This window comes from Camarhynchus parvulus, unplaced genomic scaffold (genome assembly GCF_901933205.1).
Source record: "Camarhynchus parvulus unplaced genomic scaffold, STF_HiC, whole genome shotgun sequence".
Classification (NCBI taxonomy): Eukaryota; Metazoa; Chordata; class Aves; order Passeriformes; family Thraupidae; genus Camarhynchus; species Camarhynchus parvulus.
In genome coordinates this window covers 3,950-25,000 of record NW_022148368.1, presented here as the reverse complement: position 1 = coordinate 25,000, position 21,051 = coordinate 3,950, and the positions used below count along the sequence as shown (strand labels likewise).

Sequence of the window (21,051 nt, the reverse complement as noted above, 5' to 3'; positions counted from 1 at the left end):
GAGGCTTCTCAGCTTCCCAGGAGAGAAATCCTGGTAAAGGGATTTTTCCAGAAAATATGATGGTGACAGTGGAATAGCCCATCCAAGTATCTGAATTGTTTCCCAGGTGCAACCTCTGTGTTGTGAATTAGACATGCTGATTTCAAATGGTTTGTGCTTTGTAGATGTTATGTAACTCCTCCTGTTGGCAATGAAAATATGCCAGCACAGAAAGGATTTTCTAATCTCCTGTTACCTGGTGTCAGCTTTGCCTCAGCATCTCCCCCCTTGCTGGGATGGGTTAGCCTTAGTGAGTAACCAAATTCCCACTCAGACCTTCCACCCCACAGTGGGAAAAGAGGAAAAACAGAAACAAAAACTCTCATAGATTGAGATAAATACAGAGAGATGGTTTGCCAGTTTCTACCAGGAGTGAAACACACTGGTTTTGGGGATAACCAATGTAATTTATTGCCAGCTAAGATAGTTTAGATTGTGAGAAACAAAGTTAAATACTAAACACCTGAATAAACAAGTGTATTCATTCATTCCAGAGTACTCCAGCACTGTCCCCAGCGCACAGGGTGGGTGGGGAGGGTTATGGTCCGTGCATGTGGGTTCTTCACTGGCTACAGAGATCACATTGAGCTACCAAGCCACAAAGCAACTACCATTCTTATTAATATTGTCAAAGAAATACCATTCTTATTAATATTTTCAGTTTCAGAACTTCAGCTTCCACAAAGCTGTGTTTACAATCACTACCATACATACTGAACCCATCAACAGAATTCCTCTAATTCAGTAGAGATAATCCTTGATCTCAAGTACAATAATCCTTGATCCCAAGCACAGTTCATGGAACATTTTGTTTCAGTCTTAGCTGTGAAGGCATTTCCAGGTTTGGGGCTGGCTTTGGCTGTGTATTGTGAATCCAGGAATCTCCACCAGTAATTTTTGCAGCTGTGTGGATAGTCAGAGGAACTTGGAATGGTCCTTTCCACTTTTCCTTGAGTGGTTCTTCACTCCAAGTCTGGACATATCCCCAGTCTCCTGGGCAGTGAGATTGTGGTTGAACATCCAAGGTCTCTAATGATGGCAAAACAATAAACCTATGCAAGGATGAGAGTGTTCTTTCCCAAAGTTTCCCAAACCCCCTCAAATGGTGATTCCTTACTGTGTGTTTTCCCATGGGTATAATTACAGCCTGACATGTGCCAACAACTAGGACTCTCACAGTACTGAATAATCTCAGTTTTTTACACTATTGTGGCTCCACTGCTCATCTACAGGCTAACAAAGAGAGAAGTGAAGGATATTCTGAGCAAAGTAGTCAAGAAATGTGAATAATTCCTAAAGCTTAGGGAACTGTAAGCATTTTTTCCCCTAGAAGACAATGAAAGAAAATAATGTACTTGAGGAAAACTTCTCATTAAATTTTTAGCCCTCAGAGCCTGTGACACTTACCCTTGACTTTTTACTATCAAATTGGCTAATCTGAGCAACTTTAACTGCACAAAGTGAGGATGATCCGTGGGAAAGGATTCTCTCTTTATGAATTGCACCAGTTGCCTGGGTGTCCAGTTCAGATTTCATCTCAGCAGTGATTCCCCAAATCAGCTGATTGCAATCCCACTCCTACGCAGTGTCCCATTTCACTCTGTCAGAGTTGTTAAGGACAGCTGAATTTTTAGATTTAAGGAATATTTTTTTTAGACAGCTAAAGAGAGGTCTAAAGATGAATGAATCAAATTCAGAGGGAACAAGCCAATCTCTTGTTTAAAGTAACTATATCAACGTGACTAGGATTGTCTCAGTGGATATGAATGCTACACAGCTGCAAGTGGGCGTATTTTTTCAAAAATTAAATTACATGTGGTAACTCTTAACTGGTTCCACACTTTTAGACATTTCATATTCATATTAGTTTGTAATTGACATCTCAGCTGTTTTCAGCCATTAATGTGAACTTCAAAATTTTTCTTTTCTAGGCCAAAGTTAACACGAGTTCTACAGACATGTAGAACTTACCAGCATCCTCCTTAAGGTTTATCTCACAGAACAGAGAGGGATGTGCTGAAGCTCTGATGGGACAGAGGACAGGGCCTGGGGTGCTGCATTTAAACCTGCATGTTTGAATGCAGGGCTCACCCAGAGCGGGGTGCAGGGAGGGAGCTGGCAGCTGGGGGGGCTGCTGGGTCCAAAGGGGTCGGCAGTGTGTGATACAGTCAGTGTTGCAGTGAGTGATGCAGTGACAGTGATGCAGTCACTCTGTTGCAGTCACTGTGCATTGCAATCACAGTGTTGCAGTGACTGTGTGTGTTGCAGTCTCAGTGGTGCAGTCACACTGTTGCAGTGACTGCATTGCAGTGACAATGTTGCAGTTACAGTGTTGCAGTCACACTGTTGCAGTGACACTGTTGCATTCACTTTGTTGGAATCACAGTGTTGCAGCCACAGTGTTGCAGCCACAGTGTTGCAGCCACTCTGTCGCAATCACACTGTTGCAGTCAGTCTGTCGCAGTCACTCTTGCAGCCACACTGTTGCAGTGACAGTGTCTGAGCTCACCCCTGCAGCTGACACCTGCAGAGCAGGCTCTGCCTCTGCCCGTGGTTTGGCAGAGCAGCTTTGTGTCCGTGGCATTTCCTTTGCCCTGCCTGGGGGTGATGCTGACAGAAAGCACCACCTTGGCACTGCCTGGGCCCTGCTCTTTGACTTCTGAGAGGGAAGGTTGGTGCAGGGGACGTTTGAGGCTTGCTGAGATGTCTGTAATCAAAGTCTGTGAGTCTGTGCTCTAATGAGCCCTACTGGGAACACTTTGTCCAACTCTCTCACCTCGCACGGGGCTCTATTAAAGCTCCCAGTAAGTTTGTTCCTGCTCCTGCCTTGTTATTTCCTCAAGGCACCTTGCCAGATTGTGCCACAGCCACGAGGAACTGGGAGGTGGCACCACAGTCCTGCAGGGGCTCATTAAAAAGCTGACAGCCATAATGAGCTCTGTGGTTGTTCCTGTGCTGGAAGCATTGTGTGGTTAATTAGGGAGCTCCCAGCGGTGTTTCAGTGAATACCTACAGCTTAATTTCTGTTTGTCTTTTGTTCTAATTACGTGTGACAGGCAGAATGGAAATGGAAACATTTTAATAGGGAATTAGTCCTGTTTATACCCTGGTGGGAATCAGGCAGAGAGAGGAAAGTATCTTTGGGACCAAGCAGGGAGAGACCTGAGTCAAAGTTTGATTCATGTGCTGGCAATAAGACAATTCTTATTCCAGCCTCTTCTCCTGTTACTGCAACCCACAGAAGTGCCAAAAGCTTTGTTTGTAAAGCCTTTCTCTGCCCTAATTAGCACCACCTTTACCTGCTGTACTAATTATACACAGAGACAGAAGCAATATTCATCACCATTGCAAAAGGCTTTCAAGGCCTTTTTTAATGAACGAAAGAAAAAAATCTTAATTAACAAATAATGTCATGTATTTTACTCTGATCCCTCTGCGCTCCAGTTTTCCCAGGACATGAACCCTGAAAAGAACTGGCTCAGTGGGGAGATGGACAGGTGATAGAAATTTTCAAGCACAATTAGAATGAGAAATATTTAAACAATTAATTAGGAAGAACTGAATATCTACCTGGTGATCAAGATGAGTTGTGTCTGTACTGGGGCCTGCTGCAACACTGCAAGGCTAATAAAATAAAATTATTCTTTTAAATTAAAAGAAAATAGATAAACCACTTAGTTATTAGAATATATATAAAGAAGATGATTAGCATCTTAATTATTACATTAGATATAAGAAAGAAATTTTTGATGATGAGGGTGTCAAAACAATTAAATGGGCTGCCCAGAGACCTTTAGATGCCCCATCCCTGGAAACATTCAGGGTCAGGTTGGATGGGGCTCTGAGTAACTTGGTGTAGCAGAAAATGTCCCTGCTCATTGCATAGGGGATGAATTGGATGATCCCTTACTACTGAAATTATTCTGGGATGCTGTTTCCAATAGCTTGAGGGAGGTGATGCTTCCCTTCTACTCAGTACTAATGAGATGGCACCTGGAGTACTGGGGGTTCTGAGCTCCCAGTAAAAGCGACAGATGTGCTGGGAAGAGTTCAACAAAGTGGCCTGGAGATGATGGAGGGACTGGAACATCTCTCCTACAGGGAATGCCTGGTACAGCTGAGGTTTTACCCTGGAAAGGGCAGGTTGTGGTGGGACATTATTCATGGATATAAATCTCTGAAGCTAGGATAGAAGTAGGAGAAATACAGGTTCATTTCAGAGTGGTGGGCAGTGACAGGACAAGAGGCAATGGGCACAAACTGAAACAGAGAGGCTCTGCCTGAGCATCAGCAAACACATTTATCTGTGAGGGTGACCAAGCACAGGTACAGCTTGGCCAGAGAGGTTGTGGTGTCTCCATGCTTGGAGATGTTCCAAAAACACCTGGAACTGGTCCTGAGCAATTGGTGCTTTAGGTGGCCATGCTTGAGCAGGGGCATTGGACCAGACAACAAATGAAGGTTCCTTCCCACCTCAATCATTTTGTGTGACTCTAGGGCAGTGTCAGTGTGCAGCACAGTAGAAAACAGCTCCAGTTCATGCTCTGGTGACCATCTGCATGCAAGGTTTCCTGTGCATGACCAGTGTTTTGCAGACAGTGTCTTCAGGGTGGGGAGGGCTACAGTGGTTGCAGCACAAAGTTGGGGTGATACCACCAGAGCAGGAAAGGGAACTGGTGGTGAGCAGGGATGTGGTGGTGAGCAGGGATGTGGTGTTCAGCACAGTGACCACCATGAGAACAGACCAAGGGCTGCCTTCACACTGCTCTGACACCAGACACAGTTCCAGAGGGTGTGACTATGGACCCACCTCAGGCCAGGGTTAAGCCAGTCAATGAAGCTGGTGGTGCTGAACACAGCACCCCAAGTGTGCCTCACCAGAGCCGAGCAGAGGGGCACGATCCCCTCCTGGACCCTCTGGCCACACTCTTCCTGATGCATCTCATGATGCTTTTGGCCCTCCTGGTGCCAAGGGCACACTGCCAGCTCATGGGCAACTCACCCACCAAAACCCCCAGGTCCTTCTCTGCAGAGCTGCTCTCTGGTAGGTCAGCCCCCAGCCTGGTACTTGGGGTTATTCCTCCCCCAGTGCAGGACCCTACACTTGTCCTTGTTGAACCTCTTTAGGTTTCTCTTTGCCCATCCTGTCAAGGTCCCACTGAATGACAGAACTGCCTTCTGGTATATCACTCACTCCCTCCAGCTCTCCATCAGCAGCAAACTTGCTGGGGGTACATTCTGTGCCTTCTTAGATAAATTATCAGGAAAAAATGCTTAAAAGAAATGCAATGTGATAATCACCTGTCCTCTGGGCAGACACGGCTCTCTCCCAGGATTTTCCTGGGAGACTGTGAGGGGCTGTGGGAGAACTCAGGGAAAATGAGAAAAAGTTCTTATCTTCACTTGCTACTCCTGTTGTTGTGCACATGTGGAATATGTTATGGAGATTGTTTACCAAAAGGTGGTTTCTTAATTGACCACTAGTGATGGTTGTTTAGATTGACTGAGCAGTTGGATCCACATGTGTGTCATAAATGTCGGGCAAAGGCCATGAGTTTCTTCTTATAAGTATTGTATAGTATAATGTAGTAACAATAAAGTGATTAATCAGCCTTCTGCAATCATGGAGTCAATGCTAATTATTCTTTGTTCGGGGGCAATAATGCAACTGTTCCTCACACAAGTGACCAGGCTTGTCTCTGCAATGCAGCTTTGGCCTCAGCCATATTTGACATTTTCTATCCCATCACCACAAGGGCACCTCCTGGCCAAGTCAGGTCTGATAAGCTGATCCAGTGAGAGAAAATTTCCAATTCTACCCACAGGCATTTTACAGGTGTAAAGAAAATGCTTCATCTGGGGTTCAAGGAGATTGAAGGGGAGACAGGGTGTAAACAGGCTGGCTGGTCTTCGGTCTGTCTAAGCATCTAAGAGGGTTTCAGGTTGGTGCTAAAAACCCAACTGATCTCCCCTTGCATGTGGAGATGCCTCTGTTTCTGAAAGGCTGGATAAATGTTCTATACAGGCTGTGCCTGCTGGCTGGACTGCAAGGGGCTGATGGAGACAAGGGGAGCATTTGGGCACTGAGACCTGTCCTGCATGTCCCACCTATGCCCAGGTTCTCCCAGAGTGTCATCTCCTCATTCTCACACTCAGGGTTTGAATCCAGCTCCCAAGAAGGCTGCAGACACAAGTGACGTTGAACATGCTTTTATTGATGGCCAGAAGCAGAGCTGAAGCAGCAGTGGGAGGAAGGGAGCAATGGGAAGCTGGGTGTACTTGGGAGCTGCATTTGTAGCTTGCCACGGAGACTCTCCTTAGTGCCAGAGCCCGTGCCTGCACCACAGGGGCTTCTCTGACTCCAGCTGCCCCTGGGAGCTTCTGAGCACCAACAGGTGTTTGATGCATTGTGGAGAAGGGGCAATGAGCATTTTAGTCAGAGAATGGAAAGCAAGGAATTGCCTTGCGTGAAAACCTCTTCAGCTGCTTTTGGATCCAGGGCTCAAAGTGCGAGATCCTGGTGAATATCTCAGGGAAGAGGCAGTCTTCATATCCATGAGAAACAATGCCATGAGCCTTCTTATTGCAGACTAATGGGCCACCAGAATCACCCTGTGCCATGAAAGGAGTGAGAGGGGTCAGACATGCCACAGCTCAGCTCTCCTGCCTTAAGCAGCAAGTTTCCTCTTCCCTCCCTCCAGGTGAAGAACCTCCTCTTCCAAGCACCTCCCTCCCTCCAGACCCAGCTCTCAGCGTTTGTAGCTGCCTCACTACTCCTCTAAGCCCACCCGTGAAACAGTTCAGGCCTGGAGGCTCTCTGAGAGTCAAAAACTCAAAGGAAGAACATTGACCAACATTAGACATGGGGAAATATCTAAGCCATCTGAGCAAGGATATCACAAGGAATTTACACCCCAAAGCACTGGTTAGGCTGGGTAGAACATCCCCAGGTAAGTAAAAAAGCAAATGTTGCTGATAGTTGGAAAATGCACCCCAGTTCAGGGAGCACATCAGCTTCAGAGCTTCTGTGAGGACTCTCAGCTCATCATTCTGAAGGTCCTGGTTCATTCTGGTGTCCTTTGGCTTTCACCTGAGAACCAAGCTGAATTTCCAGTCCCAACTCCTCCCAAGCTTGCAGCCCAAAACAACACTTACCTTGTAAGTTGCTTTTTCTTCCTCTTCATCACCAACACAGATCATAGACTGACACTGGAAGTTGTTGGAAAGCTGCTCACATATTTCTGCATATTGCACCTTCAGTGCCACCTCCATCAAGACATCACTCATGTCCCCTGCCTTAGATGTCCAGCCCCAGCCTGACACCGTGCATAAATCTCCTACTCTCACACGTTCATTTTCCTTGGCAATGGAGATACATTGCACATTCTCATTGATCTCGGCTTTTTTCTTCAGCTGTCAGGCAGAGAGAAGACAGGGTTAGAACCAGCAAAGGATTAGGAGCAAGTTCATAGTTTGGGGAGCTGAGCAGGGGGAGATCCCTCAGGCAGGAAGGATGTGTTGGGCCATACCTTCAGCAGCACAATGTCATTTTTCCCGTCTTTACGGGAATATTGAGGATGGATGACCCATTTTCCAGCACGGATTTTCTGCTGGCTCCGTTCTTGCCTCCTTATGTTGTGGGCTCCCAGAGTCACAGTGACCTTCACTGTCCTGCCAGGAAACACCAACACATTCCAGCTGCATTGACAGGAACAGCCCCCAGGGCAGGTGGCTGGAGAGAGGTGGTGTTTGAGAAACCTCCCCAGAGCAGCTCTCAGCAAGTTGTCCTCTCTCACCTGGGTTCCTTCCAGAGCCCAGCTGAGGATCCCTCAGCCCACACTGACACAGGTGGCAGCTGCCCCGTGCTGAGCACAAAGGGAAGCAGGGCAGGGGAGACACTGGAGCCCTTCTCCAGCAGCAGCTCTAAGCCATGGGAAGAACCATGACCCTGGAGACCCCTGTGAGCATTCCTGTCCCCAAGGACACTCAGCCCCAATCAGGCAGACAATTCCTGCACTCACAGAGGAGAGCTCAGCTCCAGAGATCCCTGCTCTGCCTGAAGAGACACAGGGTACTGTTTCAGCCCAGAGCAGGGCTGAGGCCCCCTGGGACTGTGTGAGACTGGAAAAAATCACCTGTGCAAGAACAATGGAGTCTTACCCTTTTTTATCCATACAGTGAGCTGCTGAGAGCACTGCATCTGGGCGAATCAGAAACCCTCCACACGCAGTAGTGTTTCTCCCATTTTTAATTTCTAAATAAGCCATGTAGGGTCTGGAGTGGGCATCAGCTTTCCTTCCACCAATGATCCTTCCTGGAAGAGAGATGGGAAAAGTTAATATGAATGTTAAATATAAATGTTAATATAAATGTTAATATGCTGCTGTGTCCTGTCAAGTTTGGGGCTTCATGAAAGGAAAGGCTCATCCTCTAATGCCAGGTGCCAGTGATCCCAACAACTCTCCTTCCTGGGGCTGTCCAAAGCATTGCTGGGGCACAATGGAGAGAAAGACAAGCAGCACTGTCTGGGGTCTGACCACCCCTGGCTCTGGATGACTCAAATGCCATCAAGGGCACAGCTCTAGTGCCTCTAATGCCTCACTGGCTTCAGGCACATGCTGAGCTGGGAGATGAGAGGAGAGAGGAAAGTAGGAGAGTAGAGACAGGAGAGAAGGTGAGGCAGGAGCCTTGCCTGAGATTGACTGCTCAGAGTCCATCTGTGCCCTTGCATGTTCCTAAGTCCCATCTCTGTGTACTCACCAGCCCCAGCCCAGGGCAGAAGGACAAAAGCATTTGTGAGCAGAAGGAGCAGCAGCATCTCCCTGATGAGCCAAAGCAGTAGCTGTGGCCAGGCAGGAGACAAGTACAGCATGGCAACCTCTATATATGTCATGAGGAGCTGACACAGGAAACCTCAGCCTGCCTGTGGCCGTGTCATTTACTGCTTTTGTTCTCACAACCCCCAAACTGTGGCTTGGTGAGGGGCTCATGACACGTTCTCTGCACTTTTGTCACAATCTCCTCAAAAAGCTGGAGAGATCTGGGCTGGTTCAGAGCACAGGGAGAGGAAAGGCATGTTTGATAAGTGCATATCCCATCAGAGACCTTTGGAGAGAGCCCCTGGGACCCTGCATGTGGGCTGATTTTGTCTGGATTTTGTTTTCTTTTTGTTTTTTGTTCTCCCCCCATCCTCTGATAGGAATGGGGAGAGCTGGCCAGGGACAGGCAAAGTTCCTGCTTTTTATCAGAGCGGCTAATTGCCATCAGAGATGTCCTTGGGAAATCAGAAATCACCAATCAGTCACTAAGTGAAAAGGCCAGTGGAGCCTCATGACCTCAGGCATGGTGTTCTGGGGAGTCTGACAAGTCCATGGTGATGAGAAAGTCTGAGGTGCAGCTGGGAAGTCATTCTGTGAGCCCAGTCCAGACCAGCAGGTGCCCTGGGCAGGTGCAGTGTGGTATTTTCTGGGTCCCCATCGTGGGGAGGAAATGATGAATCTGACTCCATGTTCTTAGAAGGCTCATTTATTATTTTATGTTACTATATTATATTAAAGAATGGTGTACTAAAACTCTACTAAAGAATAAAGAAAGGATACCTGCAGAAGGCTTAACAAGATATTAATTAAAAACTCGTGACTCTCTCCTCAGAGTCCAACACAGCCTGACCGTGATTGGTCATTAAGTCAAAACAATTCACATGTTGGATAAACAATCTCCAACCACATTCCAAAGAAGCAAAACACAGGAGAAGCAAATGAGATAATATTGTTTTCCATTTTCTCTGAGGCTTCTCAGCTTCCAAGGAGAAGAAATCCTGCTGAAGGGATTTTTCCAGAAAATATGACAGTGACATTTCACCCTTTTTGTAGAATTAAACTAAAAAGAGACTGTGTTTGTAATTCTTCTCCTGGGCCCTTGCAGAAGAGAGAACAAACACCTCTCAAGAGGTTTATCCATTGCCAATCAAAACCTCAATCAATTGCTGATGGGGAATGATCAAGGAGATTCTTTACCTGTAGAACATCAACTTCTATCATATCACTAAAGCAAGGCTTACAATATAGAAAATGCCAAAGACAATGTAAAGAATTGTTCATTGTTTCAAGTCCAAACAGCTGAGTTTCAGGAGAAAGTCCATTGACTGGAGATGTTGCTCTTTGACATCCCTGAAAGGTCCTTTTGGTCATGAAACAGACTTGCAGAATCCTGAAACAAAGAACTGCTAAAGAAAATCAACGTGATTAAAAGTCCATTGATAAAAACCCATTGAAAATTATCTACCAATATTGAGAAAATTTCTGGAATGCCGTGGCCACAGCCCTTAATTGAACCACTTGGGCTGAGGCTGATTCATGGCTTTGAATACTTTGAGCTGATAGCTCTTCCCCCCTTTTATATACATACATACATAGATAGATATATATTTTTTTTCTTTTTAACGTAGAATGATCAGCAGCAGCAGAGGGTTTTAGGACCCTGTGTGGGCCTCAGTCCTCGTGGATGGACCAGGAAGCCCAGACCCGGCCCACAGAACGGTGGCCCAGGTTCGGTTAGGGAGATCAAAGCCCCCAAACCTGGCAGCGGGCGCGGTGCTGGCCCCGGCCCAGAGAAATGACCCAAACGGCCCAGACCCGGCCTGCAGGGTGGGATCTCTGTGCTCACAGCCCCTCCCCACCATGCTGCCAGTGCCTTGGCAGCAGGAGTGACCGAACACCTCCTCCCCCCAGAACCACTGGTGCACGCTGGCCGCTGGGAAGGAGAAGTTTTCCCGGGGATCTCCATCCGGGATCTGGGAGTCGTCTTTCCCCAGAAGAAGCGAACAACGCTCCCTTTCCGCTGTTTCTCTCGCCCCCGTGGTGCAAACAACAGTGTTCCTGCTTTCTGCCCCTCAGCACCACCGCCATCCAATCCAGGCTTGGGGCCAGAGGCAGCACCTCAGGGAGCCACCTCCCTCACGGCACTGGCGTGCACGGGCGGGGGAGTCAGGCATTCCAAACCCCCGCGAGAAGCCCCCGACCGAACACAAGTTGGCCTGCGACAAACGCTGTGTCCCAGAAAAACACTGAGTTTGAAAGTTTTCAGCAATCAGCTGTCGAGCTGTGCGGCCTCCACTGAGGGACAGGCCTGTCGCAGGGTCCGACACAGACGCTGACATGGAAGACAGAGTCCCTGAAGGCGGTGGGACCGCCGGGGGCGGTGGGGCTGCATTGCCTGCCGGGCTTGATGCAGAGAGAGCAACCACTGCAGACACACAGGCGGTGACCACGTCTTCTCCTGGTTGTGGGAGCAGCAGCGCAAGCACAGTTTGTCACACGGCTGAAGCATTGCTTAGGAGCACACCACAGTCTGTGAGGGGCGGCAGGGCCGCGGGCAGGGCCTGCAGGCGGCTCTGGAGACGGTGGAAGCGGCAGGGCAGGCAGCACAGCAGTCAGCGGGGCCTGTGGGGCTGGCGGGGCAGGCGCTGCCGCAGACGGAGCGGTGGGTGTCTCTCTCAGCCCTGGGAGGGGTAAAGGAGGTGGCAGAATAGACGCGGGGTCGGCCTCCACCAGCACCATCTGCACTGTTGTCATGAATGCAATTCCCGGCGGCGATGCACTTGGACTGGGCACGCTGTTAAGTGTCGGGCTGCCGGCCGCCTCTCTCAGTGGCGGTGGGAGCGGGTCCGCACGCTCCCAGAGTGGGGGGCACGGAGAATTGCACAGCAGAGCTGGCCAAGGATCTCCCTCCGTGGCCGCTGGGGCATCCTCAGGCGGGCAGAGAGCAGCGAGGGCACGGCCCCTCTCTGAGACAGGCCGCCGTCACTCACTGCTGCTGTCGATCGCCTTGCCTCGCAGCCTGGGCAAAACAGCGAGAGACGGTGCTGCCGCCGGAGCTGCACATGCTCCACAGAAGCAGAAACCAACTTCTCCTCAGCCGTGGGCAAAGCCTCACCCACCTGGGATGCAGGGGGGTGGGAACCAGCAGTTTCTGTCCTCGGATCCTTCTCCTGCTGGCTCTGCTGGGGGGTGGTAACTCCCCACACGAGGCGAGGTGCCCCACCAAATGGGCTCTCTGCCTCAGAACTGAGAAAAGCGCTGTAAACGCTGGATAAATTCGGGGTAACCCAAAGCCCCATTCATATTTCTCCCAGAAATAGGCATGCATGGACTCCCAGACCCGTAGGTCTAAGGAGAATGTCAGACCTATAGAAAAACCATGAAACTTTGCCCACCTGATAAACTGACAGAAATGTCTTTTCACCATAGGAAGAGGCAATCAGGGACTGAGACCTGTCCTGCATGTCCCACCTATGCCCAGGTTCTCCCAGAGTGTCATCTCCTCATTCTCACACTCAGGGTTTGAATCCAGCTCCCAAAAAGGCTGCAGACAAAAGTGACTTTGAACATGCTTTTATTGATGGCCAGAAGCAGAGCTGAAGCAGCAGTGGGAGGAAGGGAGCAATGGGAAGCTGGGTGTACTTGGGAGCTGCATTTGTAGTTTGCAACGGAGACTCTCCTTAGTGCCAGAGCCCGTGCCTGCACCACAGGGGCTTCTCTGACTCCACTTCAGCTGCCCCTGGGAGCTTCTGAGCACCAGCAGGTGTTTGATGCATTGTGGAGAAGGGGCACTGAGCGTTTTAGTCAGAGAATGGAAAGCAAGGAATATCTTGGAGTGAAAACCTCTTCAGCTGCTTACGGATCCAGGGCTCAAAGTGCGAGATCCTGGCGAATGCCTTAGGAAAGAAGGGGTTTTCATATCCACCGGAAACAATGCCATGAGCCTTCTTATTGCAGACTAATGGGCCACCAGAATCACCCTGTGCCATGAAAGGAGTGAGAGGGGTCAGACATGCCACAGCTCAGCTCTCTCTGCCTTAAGCAGCAAGTTTCCTCTTCCCTCCCTCCAGGTGAAGAACCTCCTCTTCCAAGCACCTCCCTCCCTCCAGACCCAGCTCTCAGCGTTTGTAGCTGCCTCACTACTCCTCTAAGCCCACCCGTGAAACAGTTCAGGCCTGGAGGCTCTCTGAGAGTCAAAAACTCAAAGGAAGAACATTGACCAACGTTAGACATGGGGAAATACCTAAGCCATATGAGCAAGGATATCACAAGGAATTTACACCCCAAAGCACTGGTTAGGCTGGGTAGAACATCCCCAGGTAAGTAAAAAAGCAAATGTTGCTGATAGTTGGAAAATGCACCCCAGTTCAGGGAGCACATCAGCTTCAGAGCTTCTGTGAGGACCCTCAGCTCATCATTCTGAAGGTCCTGGTTCATTCTGGTGTCCTTTGGCTTTCACCTGAGAACCAGGCTGAATTTCCAGTCCCAACATCCTCCCAAGCTTGCAGCCCAAAACAACACTTACCTTGTAAGTTGCTTTTTCTTCCTTTTCATCACCAACACAGATCATAGACTGACGCTGGTAGTTACTGGAAACTCGCTGACAGATTTTGTCCTCTTGCACCTTCAGTTCCACCTCCCTCAAGACATCACTCCCTGGTGGGTCCAGAGATGTCCGTCCCCAGCCAGACACCGTGCATAAATCTCCTACTCTCACACGTTCATTTTCCTTGGCAATGGAGATACATTGCACATTGTCATTGATCTCGGCTTTTTTCTTCAGCTGTCAGGCAGAGAGAAGACGGGGTTAGAACCAGCAAAGGATTAGGAGCAAGTTCAGAGTTTGGGGAGCTGAGCAGGGGAAGATCCCTCAGGCAGGAAGGATGTGTTGGGCCATACCTTCAGCAGCACAATGTCATTTTTGAAGCCTTTATGCAAATACTGAGGATGGATGACCCATTTTCCAGCACGGATCTTCTGCTGGCTCCGTTCTTGCCTCCTTATGTTGTGGGCTCCCAGAGTCACAGTGACCCTCACTGTCCTGCCAGGAAACACCAACACATTCCAGCTGCATTGACAGGAACAGCCCCCAGGGCAGGTGGCTGGAGAGAGGTGGTGTTTGAGAAACCTCCCCAGAGCAGCTCTCAGCAAGTTGTTCTCTCTCACCTGGGTTCCTTCCAGAGCCCAGCTGAGGATCCCTCAGCCCACACTGACACAGGTGGCAGCTGCCCCGTGCTGAGCACAAAGGGAAGCAGGGCAGGGGAGACACTGGAGCCCTTCTCCAGCAGCAGCTCTAAGCCATGGGAGAAACCATGACCCTGGAGACCCCTGTGAGCATTCCTGTCCCCAAGGACACTCAGCACCAATCAGGCAGACAATTCCTGCACTCACAGAGGAGAGCTCAGCTCCAGAGATCCCTGCTCTGCCTGAAGAGACACAGGGTACTGTTTCAGCCCAGAGCAGGGCTGAGGCCCCCTGGGACTGTGTGAGACTGGAAAAAATCACCTGTGCAAGAACAATCGAGTCTTACCCTTTTTTATCCACACAGTGAGCTGCTGAGAGCACTGCATCTGGGCGAATCAGGAACCCTCCACACGCACTACTGTGTGTCTCATTTTGAGTTTTTAAATAAGCCATGTAGGGTCTGGAGTGGGGCACAGCTTCCCTTCCACCAATGATCCTTCCTGGAAGAGAGATGGGAAATGTTAATATGAATGTTAAATATAAATGTTAATATAAATGTTAATATGCTGCTGTGTCCTGTCAAGTTTGGGGCATCATGAAAGGAAAGGCTCATCCTCTAATGCCAGGTGCCAGTGATCCCAACAACTCTCCTTCCTGGGGCTGTCCAAAGCATTGCTGGGGCACAATGGAGAGAAAGACAAGCAGCACTGTCTGGGGTCTGACCACCCCTGGCTCTGGATGACTCAAATGCCATCAAGGGCACAGCTCTAGTGCCTCTAATGCCTCACTGGCTTCAGGCACATGCTGAGCTGGGAGATGAGAGGAGAGAGGAAAGTAGGAGAGTAGAGACAGGAGAGAAGGTGAGGCAGGAGCCTTGCCTGAGATTGACTGCTCAGAGTCCATCTGTGCCCTTGCATGTTCCTAAGTCCCATCTCTGTGTACTCACCAGCCCCAGCCCAGGGCAGAAGGACAAAAGCATTTGTGAGCAGAAGGAGCAGCAGCATCTCCCACCACTGTCCTGAAGAGCCAAAGCAGTAGCTGTGGTCAGCCAGGAGACAGGTACAGAATGGCAGGTACAGAACCTCTATATATTTCATGTGGGGCTGCAACAGGAAACCTCAGCCTGCCTGTGGCCATGTCATTTACTGCTTTTGTTCTCACAACCCCCAAACTGTGGCTTGGTGAGGGGCTCATGACACATTCTCTACGGTTTTGTCACAATCTCCTCAAAAAGCTGGAGAGATCTGGGCTGGTTCAGAGCACCCACAGTGCATAGGGAGAGGAAGGGGGTGTTTGTTGTGTTCATATTCCATCAGAGACCTTTGGAGAGAGCCCTTGGGACTCTGCATGTGGGCTGATTCTATCTGGGTTTTATTTTCTTTTTGTTTTTTGTTCTCCCCCCTGTCCTCTGATAGCAATGGGGAGAGCTGGCCAGGGTCAGGCACAGTTCCTGTTTTTTATCAGAGGGGCTAACTGCCATCAGAGATGTCCTTGCAAAATCAGAAACCACCAGTCAGGGTCACTAAGGGACAAAGCCAGCTGGGGCCTCTTGACCTCAGCCCTGGTGTTCTAGGGGATCTGACAAGTCCATGGTGATGAGGAAGTCAGAGGTCCAGCTGGGGAGTCATTGTGTGAGCCCAGTCCAGACCAGCAGGTGCCCTGGGTAGGTGCAGGGCTGGGTGAGACACAGCTGGAGCTCAGGTGAGGACTAGGCTCAGGGTGTCCCCATGAGAAGGGAGCAGCCCTTCCTGGGCCCTCTCTGAGTCCTCCCTGGCAGCTCTGGTTCAGTGTTACAGCCTGGAAGGGACTCAGCCCCTGTTTCCATGACCCTCCTTTGGCCATGAGCCCAGCCAATGAAACCTCCAGGATCTGTGACTTTCCTGCTCTAGGCTATGTTTACATGTGTCCCCCCAGACTCCTCCTAGCTAGCCAGACAGTCCCCTCCCGGGATTCCATCCCCTCTTGCGTTAAAGCCACTGTTTTTCTCTTTTGTGCACTCTCTGCCACTGCCCCCTCTTTGAGCCGCGTGGCTTCCGTGCTCCACCTGCGCTCCGCCAGCACCTGCATGGGGCAGCTCTTTGCAGCCGGCACCGCTCTCTGCCACGAGAAAGAAGAACACCCACGTGGCATCAGCTGCTCTCCTCCTGCCGCAGGAGAGCCCCGCTGCCCACGCAGCCATGGCTCCTGCCATGGGAGGGATCATTGCTGCGGCCGCCGGTGCTACCACTGCCCACAAGTGTTGCGTCACCTGCCTCGCTTCGGCGCTTGTTGGGGAGGATGAAACAGGAAAGCCTTATAAATATGATTGTCTGGCAAAAGATTTTGTGAATATAGAAACTATAAGCGAGATTGAAATGAAAGCAGGCTTTGAGATCCCTCAGTTACTGAACAACGGGAAAACAATGATGTGGCCGGCTGAAGATGAAACAACACCCTCTGCTTGCAGACAGGCCCAAGGGTCAGAGCAGACCCTACAGCTTGGCAGAAGGGGTCCAAAGAGGAGTTTTTAGGGTTTAAAATTTATCACAGTATGGTAATGTAGTGATTCTTATAGGCTGTATGGAAATGCTATAGGATTTGTATGTTGTACTTGATTGGTTAGTGAGAATCAGAATATTCAACACAGAAGATGATTTATTTTATTGTAACAAGAACCTCGCTCTCTTACCTCTTAGCTCTTACCTCTTGTCTCTTAGCTCTTGCCTTTTACGTTCTTACCCCTTTTACTCTCTTATGCTTTTACTCTCTCACCCTCTCATCCTCTCTACCCCTCTCTTCTCTCAGCCTGCTCTGAGTTGTGGCTGGCAGCTCCCAGCAGGGCCCTGCACCGAGGTCCTTTGCAATAAACCCCAAGTTCCATGACCTGGCTTCAGAGATCTCTCATCTCCATCCGTTCCGACCGTGCTACCCCCCGTCAATCCTACAGGCGCTGCTCGTGCCACAGGAAAGAACAACTCCTGTGCCACACTGCTGATTCCACGCGGCGCCGCCCCGGCATTGCTTCTGCGCGGAAAAGAACTAAAGCAGCTCGAAGAAACAAGCAAGGAGTCCTTCCTTTTTTCCTTTGCACGGATCTTTCGGTGTTGGGTCCACATTTATCGGCTGCTTCGGGCAGTCTGGATCCCAGCCAGTGGCCAAATGGTGATCCTGCCAGCCGGCAGCAGAGGCTGAGCACAGCCACTCCCCACACATGTGCTGATCGAGGATCGGGACACAATGTCAGTCATCTCCTCATTCTCACACTCAGGGTTTGAATCCAGCTCCCAAAAAGGCTGCAGACACAAGTGATTTTGAACATGCTTTTATTGATGGCCAGAAGCAGAGCTGAAGCAGCAGTGGGAGGAAGGGAGCAATGGGAAGCTGGGTGTACTTGGGAGCTGCATTTGTAGCTTGCCACGGAGACTCTCCTTAGTGCCAGAGCCCGTGCCTGCACCACAGGGGCTTCTCTGACTCCAGCTGCCCCTGGGAGCTTCTGAGCACCAGCAGGTGTTTGATGCATTGTGGAGAAGGGGCAATGAGCATTTTAGTCAGAGGATGGATAGCCAGGAATATCTTGGAGTGAAAACCTCTTCAGCTGCTTACGGATCCAGGGCTCAAAGTGCGAGATCCTGGTGAATGCCTCAGGGAAGAGATTGTGCTCACGTGCATGAGAAACAATGCCATGAGCCTTCTTATTGCAGACTAATGGGCCACCAGAATCACCCTGTGCCATGAAAGGAGTGAGAGGGGTCAGACATGCCACAGCTCAGCTCTCTCTGCCTTAAGCAGCAAGTTTCCTCTTCCCTCCCTCCAGGTGAAGAACCTCCTCTTCCAAGCACCTCCCTCCCTCCAGACCCAGCTCTCAGCGTTTGTAGCTGCCTCACTGCTCCTCTAAGCCCACCCGTGAAACAGTTCAGGCCTGGAGGCTCTCTGAGATTCAAAAACTCAAAGGAAGAACATTGACCAACGTTAGACATGGGGAAATACCTAAGCCATATGAGCAAGGATATCACAAGGAATTTACACCCCAAAGCACTGGTTAGGCTGGGTAGAACATCCCCAGGTAAGTAAAAAAGCAAATGTTGCTGATAGTTAGGAAAATGCACCCCAGTTCAGGGAGCACATCAGCTTCAGAGCTTCTGTGAGGACCCTCAGCTCATCATTCTGAAGGTCCTGGTTCATTCTGGTGTCCTTTGGCTTTCACCTGAGAACCAAGCTGAATTTCCAGTCCCAACCTCCTCCCAAGCTTGCAGCCCAAAACAACACTTACCTTGTAAGTTGCTTTTTTACTGTATTTATCACCAACACAGATCATAGACTGACGCTGGTAGTTACGGAAAAGCTGCTGACAGATTTTCTCCTCTTGCACCTTCAGTTTCACTTCTCGCATCATGTTAGTCTTGTTTCCTGTCACAGATGTCCAGCCCCAGCCAGACACCGTGCATAAATCTCCTTCTCTCACATGTTCATTTCTCCTGGGAATGGAGATAAACTGCACATGCTTATTGATCCTGGCCCTTGGCTTCAGCTGTCAGGCAGAGAGAACACGAGGTTGGAGCCAGCAAAGGATTAGGAGCAAGTTCAGAGTTTGGGGAGCTGAGCAGGGGGGGATCCCTCAGGTAGGAAGGATGTGTTGGGCCATACCTTCAGCAGCACAATGTCATTTTTGAAGCCTTTATGCAAATATTGAGGATGGATGACCCATTTTCCAGCACGGATCTTCTGCTGGCTCCGTTCTCGGCTGTTTACATTGTGGGCTCCCAGAGTCACAGTGACCCTCACTGTCCTGCCAGGAAACACCAACACATTCCAGCTGCATTGACAGGAACAGCCCCCAGGGCAGGTGGCTGGAGAGAGGTGGTGGTGGCAGAAACCTCCCCAGAGCAGCTCTCGGCAAGTTGTCCTCTCTCACCTGGGTTCCTTCCAGAGCCCAGCTGAGGATCCCTCAGCCCACACTGACACAGGTGGCAGCTGCCCCGTGCTGAGCACAAAGGGAAGCAGGGCAGGGGAGACACTGGAGCCCTTCTCCAGCAGCAGCTCTAAGCCATGGGAGAAACCATGACCCTGGAGACCCCTGTGAGCATTCCTGTCCCCAAGGACACTCAGCACCAATCAGGCAGACAATTCCTGCACTCACAGAGGAGAGCTCAGCTCCAGAGATCCCTGCTCTGCCTGAAGAGACACAGGGTACTGTTTCAGCCCAGAGCAGGGCTGAGGCCCCCTGGGACTGTGTGAGACTGGAAAAAATCACCTGTGCAAGAACAATGGAGTCTTACCCTTTTTTATCCACACAGTGAGCTGCTGAGAGCACTGCATCTGGGCGAATCAGGAACCCTCCACAGTAACTAGGTTTTGAGCCATTTTTAATTTCTAAATAAGCCATGTAGGGTCTGGAGTGGGGTTTAACTTCTCGTCCACCAATGATCCTTCCTGGAAGAGAGATGGGAAATGTTAATATGAATGTTAAATATAAATGTTAATATAAATGTTAATATGCTGCTGTGTCCTGTCAAGTTTGGGGTTGCATGAAAGGAAAGGCTCATCCTCTAATGCCAGGTGCCAGTGATCCCAACAACTCTCCTTCCTGGGGCTGTCCAAAGCATTGCTGGGGCACAATGGAGAGAAAGACAAGCAGCACTGTCTGGGGTCTGACCACCCCTGGCTCTGGATGACTCAAATGCCATCAAGGGCACAGCTCTAGTGCCTCTAATGCCTCACTGGCTTCAGGCACATGCTGAGCTGGGAGTTGGGAGCAGAGAGGAAAGTAGGAGAGTAGAGACAGGAGAGAAGGTGAGGCAGGAGCCTTTCCTGAGATTGACTGCTCAGAGTCCATCTGTGCCCTTGCATGTTCCTAAGTCCCATCTCTGTGTACTCACCAGCCCCAGCCCAGGGCAGAAGGACAAAAGCATTTGTGAGCAGAAGGAGCAGCAGCATCTCCCTGATGAGCCAAAGCAGTAGCTGTGGCCAGGCAGGAGACAGGTACAGAATGGCAACCTCTATATATGTCATGAGGAGCTGACACAGGAAACCTCAGCCTGCCTGTGGCCGTGTCATTTACTGCTTTTGTTCTCACAACCCCCAAACTGTGGCTTGGTGAGGGGCTCATGACACGTTCTCTGCGCTTTTGTCACGATCTTCTCAAAAAACTGGAGAGATCTGGGCTGGTTCAGAGCACAGGGAGAGGAATGGGGTGTTTGATAATGCATATCTCATCAGAGACCTTTGGAGAGAGCCCCTGGGACCCTGCATGTGGGCTGATTCTGTCTGGATTTTATTTTCTTTTTGTTTTTTGTTTCTCTCCCCATCCTCTGATAGCAATGGGGAGAGCTGACCAGGGACAGGCAAAGTTCCTGGTTTTTATCAGAGGGGCTAACTGCCATCAGAGATGTCCTTGGGAAATCAGAAATCACCAGTCAGGGTCTCTAACGGACAAGGCCAGTGGAGACTCTTGACCTCAGCCCTGGTGATCTAGGGAATCTATCAAGTCCATGGTGATGAGAAAGTCTGAGGCGCAGCTGGGAAGTCATTGTGTGAGCCCAGCCCAGACCAGCAGGTGCCCTGGGCAGGTTCAGTGTGGTATTTTCAGGGTCCTCCATCGTGGGGAGGAAATGAATCTGATGATGAATCGTGATGCATCTGACTCCATGTTCTTAGAAGGCTCATTTGTTATTTTATGTTGCTATATTGTATTAAAGAATGCTGTACTAAAACTCTACTAAAGAATAGAAAAAGGATACTTACAGAAGGCTAACAAGATAATATTTAAAAACTTGTGACTCTCTCCTCAGAGTATAACATAGCCTGACCATAATTGGCCATTAAGTCAAAACAATTCACATGAAACTGATCAAACAACCACCTGTTGGATAAACAATCTCCAACCACATTCCAAAGCAGCAAAACACAGGAGAAGCAAATGAGATAATATTGTTTTCCTTTTCTTCTGAGGCTTCTCAGCTTCCCAGGAGAAAAAATCCTGCCAAAGGGAATTTTCCAGAAAATATGACAGTGACAGGTGCAGGGCTGGCTG

The 21,051-nt window shown here is 49.7% G+C and overlaps 3 protein-coding genes across 3 annotated transcripts; all 3 read right to left on the bottom strand.

Moving 5' to 3' along the window:
• Nucleotides 1–6,147: 6,147 nt before the first annotated feature.
• On the bottom strand, nt 6,148–8,857 carry LOC115916652 (cathepsin G-like; the record flags this gene model as incomplete). The annotated part of the gene is made up of 6 exons (XM_030970365.1): nt 8,800–8,857; nt 8,200–8,353; nt 7,569–7,710; nt 7,195–7,452; nt 6,502–6,651; nt 6,148–6,220 (listed from the first exon to the last, which is right to left on the bottom strand). Coding segments are annotated over exons 1-6 (835 nt in total), but the record flags the coding sequence as incomplete, so codon positions are not given.
• A 3,801-nt stretch (nt 8,858–12,658) lies between these two features.
• Nucleotides 12,659–15,046, bottom strand: LOC115916650 (cathepsin G-like). Its single transcript, XM_030970363.1, has 5 exons — nt 14,989–15,046; nt 14,389–14,542; nt 13,758–13,899; nt 13,384–13,641; nt 12,659–12,838 (listed from the first exon to the last, which is right to left on the bottom strand). The coding sequence occupies exons 1-5, from the start codon at nt 15,044–15,046 to the stop codon at nt 12,659–12,661; spliced, it is 792 nt and encodes a 263-aa protein (XP_030826223.1).
• Nucleotides 15,047–17,565: 2,519 nt separating this feature from the next.
• On the bottom strand, nt 17,566–19,955 carry LOC115916649 (cathepsin G-like). The gene is made up of 5 exons (XM_030970362.1): nt 19,898–19,955; nt 19,298–19,451; nt 18,666–18,807; nt 18,292–18,549; nt 17,566–17,745 (listed from the first exon to the last, which is right to left on the bottom strand). The coding sequence occupies exons 1-5, from the start codon at nt 19,953–19,955 to the stop codon at nt 17,566–17,568; spliced, it is 792 nt and encodes a 263-aa protein (XP_030826222.1).
• Nucleotides 19,956–21,051: the final 1,096 nt, after the last annotated feature.

Coding starts and splice junctions, on each gene's coding strand:
- LOC115916650 (XM_030970363.1), bottom strand. CDS start 15,046: ATGCTGCTGCTCCTTCTGCTCACAAATGCTTTTGTCCTTCTGCCCTGG. Junction 13,900..14,388: donor CACTGTGTGGATAAAAAAGG/GTAAGACTCGAT, acceptor GTTTCCTGGCAG/GACAGTGAGGGTCACTGTGA. Junction 13,642..13,757: donor ATGACATTGTGCTGCTGAAG/GTATGGCCCAAC, acceptor TCTGCCTGACAG/CTGAAGAAAAAAGCCGAGAT.
- LOC115916649 (XM_030970362.1), bottom strand. CDS start 19,955: ATGCTGCTGCTCCTTCTGCTCACAAATGCTTTTGTCCTTCTGCCCTGG. Junction 19,452..19,897: donor TCTGCCCTGGGCTGGGGCTG/GTGAGTACACAG, acceptor TCTCTCTTCCAG/GAAGGATCATTGGTGGACGA. Junction 18,808..19,297: donor CACTGTGTGGATAAAAAAGG/GTAAGACTCCAT, acceptor GTTTCCTGGCAG/GACAGTGAGGGTCACTGTGA.